Consider the following 6,513-nt stretch of genomic DNA (forward strand, 5'->3'; position numbering starts at 1 on the left):
CTCATCTTAATTACTGCTCTAATTTTGTTTATAGAGTATTAAATAATACAGCCATACAGGCATGGAAGAAGTTAAAAATTGGGCATGACTTGGGGATGTATTACCAATTTACCACAGTTCCCCGGAATAAATTTTGGCGCCTTTTTTCACTTCTGCATGCTGTTTCTGAATCATCAGCTTTTTCACTCAACTGAAAAAGATCTCAATATTTATATCAAATTAATAAAATATAAAAACAAGTGTTTTAACATAAAAATCATATCATTAAAATTATATGCATTTTAATTGTAATTTATGACCTTTAATATAAATTATAATTATTTGATCTGATACAAAAATGAGGTGTACATAAATACATGAATCTCTCTTCCATGAATTTTTTTTGTTAATTCTGTGAGAAACTAGTGGTAAGCAAATGTCCTTTTTACTGGGCTAATGATGGGATCAATCTTTCTTCTCTCTCATCAGTATCAATCTTTTCTGGTTTTGTCTTCTCTTTTTTATAACTAAATCATGTTTTTCCATGTGTCATTCTTCACATTCTGTCCTATTTTCTCTTATTGTTATTTGTATTCTTGAAGCTACTTCAACTATTGATTATTGTGTGTACTCTAAGCTTTAACATTACACATTATATTTGAGTATTAATTCTTCTCTTTTGAGTACATGTTTATCAATTTACTAGTCGGTATACGTATATTATATATCCACAAGCTATTTTTAGTACTTATCACAGTAGGGTCTTCTCTTATTATTATCTTTAAGTACTACTAGTTGTTTTGTGGGTCAAGTTCCTTATGTCATTCATTCCTATCTCTTTGCGATTGTTAACTGTGAAGTTTTCTTGTTGCAGAATCTTCAATTTTCCCTCTGGAACTTGTTTGGTAAAATTTGAGCTTTGTTGCTCCAGTTATCTGTGCACTCATATATAATCTGTTTGTTAGAATGCCTCCAACGTATTTTCCTCTTCGGTGGGAGAGCACAGGGGATCAATGGTGGTATGCTTCGCCAATTGATTATGCAGCTGCTAATGGTCATTATGATTTGGTTCGTGAGCTTCTTCGATTAGATGGAAATCACCTTATTAAGCTCACTTCACTTCGTAGGATTCGAAGGCTTGAGTCTGTTTGGGATGATGAAGAACAGCTTGATGATGTGGCTAGATGCCGCTCTCAGGTTGCTAGAAAACTGATGCTTGAATGTGACACCAAGAAAGGGAAAAATTCACTTCTTAAAGCTGGATATGGTGGTTGGCTTTTATATACTGCTGCCTCTGCTGGAGACCTGTCTTTTGTTCAAGAATTGCTTGAAAGAAACCCGCTTTTGGTGTTTGGAGAAGGGGAATATGGTGTCACTGATATATTATATGCTGCTGCTAGGAGTAAAAGTTGTGATCTTTTTAAGGTTCTGTTTGATTTTGCTATCACCCCGAGGTTTCTGGTGCGTGATGGTGGTGGTGAGATGGATAAACATATTGGTGAGGTTCCATCGGCTTATAAGTGGGAGATGATGAATAGAGCAATTCATGCTACTGCTAGAGGAGGTAATCTTCAGGTACTGAAGGAGCTTCTTGCTGAATGCTGTGATGATATCTTAGCTTATAGAGACATTCAGGGTGCAACACCCTTGCATGCAGCTGCTGGCAAGGGACAGGTTGAGGTATGACTTGCTTGCTTACCAGTTTGAGCCTTTTGCATTGTTTGTTTACCAGTTTGAGTCTTGTTGCATTAATCTAGTTCCCAAGAACGTCTATGATTAGCTCGAAGAATGTCTTGAGATTCAATCAATTACGGATGATATCACTAGTACATATGTTCCTCCCCACGTCAATATTGTTCTCCCGTACAAGTAGCTATTGGGCTTGCTATGACCTTTTGAATCATGGCTTTGGTACTTCTAACTTTGTTCTTTTGTTGATCATATATCTATGAGAAAAATCGGATATTAAATTTAGGGGTCTACATGTAAACTAATCTAAAGAAAAATTTCTTAGTCAGCAATTATCTACTACTTATTGTATGAGGCTCTTGTACTAGTCACTGTACGTTAGCAGAAGTGGTAGAATTTTGCTAATCATCTGTTTTCCCTTGTTGCCTTACTCAAGTCTTAGTTAATGTCTACTTTAAGAAGTTCTCTTGTTCAGACTTTCCCTAGCTTGTCCACTTCTAATTCGAGATGGGAATATAACTGAGATATTTGATTATGTACTTGACCTATACTTAGGAGTTAAGAGGTGAGATAATTAACTTTTCTTTTCACAGATGTTTGTTTATGACCTGATCTGAGACTTTGCAAAAACTCTGGTCAGGATTTACTCATCCATATTTTTTAAAACAGAAGAAAAAAAAAAAGATCAGCTGGATTTTTGGATACTATTCTCATCTAATAATAAATGTTTGATCTCGTGTTGAAGATTACCTCGGATGATGTAACTGTTGTGATCTCGAAATCTTAAGTATCTGTAAGAAACAATATTAATGTTAGCAGTTAGGGTAATATTTTTGCTGTTCCTTAATTAGGTCTGGATTTCCTTTGTGCCTTATATCATTCTGTTAATGGTTGCAGGTTGTCCAACATCTTATAAAAAGTTTTGATATTATTAACTCCACAGACAATCAAGGCAACACTGCACTACATATTGCTGCTTCCAGGGGCCAATTAGCTGTTGTTGAAGCTTTAATTGTTGCATCAAGCTCATTGGTCTATTTGAGAAACAATGCCGGAGAAACATTTCTCCATGTCGCCATTACTGGTTTCCAAACTCCTTGTTTCCGTAGATTGGACCATCAAATCCAGCTCATGAAGCAATTAGTTTGTGGGAAGTTTTTCAACATTGAAGAAATTGTCAACGCTGAAAATAAGGATGGTAGAACCGCACTTCATTTGGCAGTCATTGGAAATATTCATTCTGAACTTGTGGAATTACTAATGACTGTCCGCTCTGTGAATGTCAATACTCGTGATAAGGATGGAATGACACCACTTGATATCCTTAGGCAACGGCCACGTTCTGCTTCATCAGAACTCCTCACAAAACAGTTGATCTCTGCTGGGGGGATTTTTAGTCAACACGATTATTCAGCAAGGAGAGTTGTAGCATCGCATTTAAAAATGCAACACGTAGGTAGTAGTCCTGGCACTTCCTTCAGAATCTCTGACACCGAAATCTTCTTATACACGGGCATTGAGCGTGATGGCAATGAAAGCGCAGATCTGAGCACCTCAACTGATGTGAGTCAACATAATGTGAACACTGAAAATGATTGTTCTAGAAATGAGGGTAAAACCAATTCTGCAAATAATGCTGCACAAAGGCTGAAACGCTTTTTCTATTGGCCAAAAATAAGGAAAGGAGATACTCAGAGGCTCAAGAAATTGGCGGATCAAAGTTCTGCTAGAAATTCAGAAGCAGCACCAGTTCCTCTTCGACAGAGATTCTCCAAGCCTTCCTCTCTTCCAAACAACAAGCGGACACTCTCTGTTAGAAGTAACCTTCCAAGTCCAACAGCTAAGAAGAAACTTGCTTCAGGGCTAGTAAATGGTGTCATGCTGGCCATACCACATCTTAGTGTCCGCCGTAGATCATCTTGCTCTAGTTCATTCTCAATTTCATCAGTGTCTTCACACACTTCATTGGACCAACAAAAGGCCACTCAAATTGAGAATGAGCTTGCTAGACCTTCTAGTTCTAATCACGTAAGGGCAAAATCATCAGATTCGATATACAAACAAAACAAGAGTTTGGTGAACCAGTACTTGTGTTTTGGTGCTTCAGAACAAACTGTCAAAGCCACTTCAAGTGAACTGAGGCCATATGAAATTTACGAGCGCTCTGTTCTATCCACGGCCTGATCTTCTAGACTGTGAGGAATATAATCAGAAATGGAACTCATACGGTGGACTCCATTAATTTGGCAGGTCAAGTGTCCCCCATAGTTTAATAGCCTACAAGAAGTAGTATCTTCGCTCTGTTTGATGTTTTAATTACATTTTGTAACACCTCTGTCGGTTGTAACTTAAAGAACTAATTTGTCAAGCTTTCTTAATTGTAGTTGTGTGCAAGTTTTTCTTGAAGAAGGATGTATAATAAAAATATGCTTTTACTTTTATGAGATTATGTCATTACTCAAACTAACAGTGTTGTCAATATCTTAAGAATGAAGCGCCAATGACCTTCAAAATACGTAGTTTTGAACTTTTAACCCTCCTAGCGCTCCATGGCAAACCTTCATAGACTTATTAAACTTGAAGTTTTACCTAGCCAGCACTCAAAATTTCAAGACGATCCACCTTTGAGACCATTCTTGTAAATCATCAACTTTTTGGTTAGCTTTATGTTCATTAAGATTGGGATAAAATTACAGTTCAATGCCTTTGGGCCATCTAGTTTACTATACAACATATACAGTCAAAATATATAATAGTGTATACTTCGACTATGTTTAGTAAACTAGATGTCTGAGTGATACATTTAGGTAAGTTTCGGTTAACAGAAGGTCCTCTGATAAATGGACTAAACATTTGGGCCGAACTGTTTATCCCGGTAGTCTTAAGTTCAAAGAACTAGGATTTCGCTCTCTATGGTTAAATTAGCAAACTAGTCACAATCCCTAATATAATTATTAAAATATATATACTTTAAAATAATTATTAAACATGTCAATATTTTAGAAAATAAATTGTATCTTAATATAATTAATTTATTTTCCTTTTATTTCTCAAATCAAACTCAAATTAGACCCTTTTTTTACTCCCTCGTCTCGTAAAAAATAAAAATAAAAATACACTCATTACCCACTTACCCCTCTTTTTAGGTTTTACCTCAAATTACTCCTCCCTCTTCCCTTTTTCACCATTGTTATCTCCTTTCCTTGTTTAAGAAAATCAATTCTTCCAATTTTCTACACTTTGTTCAAGAAATCTCACAATTAATTCAAAAGATTTTTCAACCATTGATAAAGGTAAATTCGAAGTCAACAAGTACTTTGTGAGATGTCTTGTGATTTTATTTTCATAATTACCAAGTATTTTGTATTTCAAATTTTTCGTCTTTAAACAGTATTGTTTGGTTTTTTTTGTGAGGTTTTCATATTCACCAAGTATTTTATGAGATTTTCCCCTTTTATATATTTCGGATTTTTTTATTTTTTAAATTCTATTGTTCGATTTTTTTGTGATTTTATTTCCATATTTGAGATTTAATAGATTGTAGTAATCTACATTAGCATTCACACATCATATATTGTTTGATTTTTTATATATTCATAATTAATAATTTCAAATTTTGTTTATAGGGTTACTAATATATGAACAAGTGAATACGGATTTGAATTTAGGTTTGGTGAAAAGAAATCAGAAAAAAACAACATAGAAAGAAGAAAAAGAAGAAGAAGAAAAAGAAAGTTGAATTGTATTCATATTAATTTTTGTTTGTCAATTGTTTTTCTTTTACTCAGCATTTATATTTTTATGGCGGAATGACCTGAAAGACCCTTGTACTTGGCTCATTTTGTCAGTTGAACCCTCATACTCATCACTTTGCCAACTAGACCCTTAAACCCATCAGAAAACAACATTTTAAACTCTTTTCTCCTCCGGTCAGAGTGTGTGTAATGGACGCGATTACACGTGAAATTCCACATCATTTTTAGTGCCACATGCGAAATTAAGTGCTAAAATTTTTTTAAAAATCAAATAAATCAATTTTTTAATTTCTTTAACTTTTCAAATAGTCATCTTCTTCATATTTGGTCACAAATTGAGCACTAGATTCATACCCATCAGATCAAATTCTTCTTGATTTAACTTGTAAATTCAACTACAAGTTCACCAACACAAACTCAATGAACCCCAATAAAAAAATTTAAGTAATTTTACAAATTCACAAGACCCATTTATTATTTTTTAAGCTTTTTCAAACTTATCAATGGAGTTTTAAAATTTTCAATAGTCACAATCATCCTTCACATTATCTGCATCTCCTCGTTGAAACCATCTAATAAAAGAATGATACTAATATTTTTCAAACCTAAAAAACGAAAATTTTAGAAGTCGAGGCTACTGATTTGTATAAAAAAAAAAAAAAGGCGGAGAAGATTGAATGTGGGGGTGGAGAAAGAAGAATGGGCTGGAGAAAGAAGAAAGGTGAGGGCTGTGGTGAGGGGTAGAGGAGAGAGGGCTGGTGGAGAAGAAGAAAGGATGGGTGTAGGTGAAGGAGGGTTGAAGAAGATGATTTTTTTTTAAATTTTGTTAAATTGATTTTTTTAAAAGTAAAATATTGTTTTAACTCACTTTTAAGCGCGTGTAATCACGCATATTTCCAACTCACCAATATTAATGCCACATAAGCTCGGTCAATGGTCAGAGGGGTTTAAAATATTGTGTTTTGATGAGTTTAAGGGTTTGATTGGCAAAGTGATGAGTAGGAGGGTCCAACTGACAAAAGGAGCCAAGTACAGGGGTCTCCCAGGTCATTCCGCCTATTTTTATTAAGAACATTGTATTTCCTTTTTA

At 34.7% G+C, this 6,513-nt stretch overlaps 1 protein-coding gene across 1 annotated transcript; it reads left to right on the top strand.

The window, feature by feature from the left end:
• Positions 1-547: 547 nt before the first annotated feature.
• LOC102596590 (serine/threonine-protein phosphatase 6 regulatory ankyrin repeat subunit B-like) lies at positions 548-4,109 on the top strand. Its single transcript, XM_006338608.2, has 2 exons — positions 548-1,659; positions 2,566-4,109. Exons 1-2 carry the CDS (start codon positions 946-948, stop codon positions 3,850-3,852), a joined length of 2,001 nt encoding a protein of 666 aa, XP_006338670.1. The 5' UTR covers positions 548-945; the 3' UTR covers positions 3,853-4,109.
• Positions 4,110-6,513: the final 2,404 nt, after the last annotated feature.

The sequence above is a fragment of the Solanum tuberosum genome, unplaced genomic scaffold (assembly GCF_000226075.1).
Source record: "Solanum tuberosum cultivar DM 1-3 516 R44 unplaced genomic scaffold, SolTub_3.0 scf00004, whole genome shotgun sequence".
NCBI classification, from domain to species: domain Eukaryota; kingdom Viridiplantae; phylum Streptophyta; class Magnoliopsida; order Solanales; family Solanaceae; genus Solanum; species Solanum tuberosum.

Bases quoted from the DNA above. Each gene is read 5' to 3' on its own strand.
- LOC102596590 (XM_006338608.2), top strand. From the start codon at position 946: ATGCCTCCAACGTATTTTCCTCTTCGGTGGGAGAGCACAGGGGATCAA. The intron at 1,660-2,565 runs GTATGACTTGCT...TAATGGTTGCAG, and splicing joins CTGGCAAGGGACAGGTTGAG to GTTGTCCAACATCTTATAAA.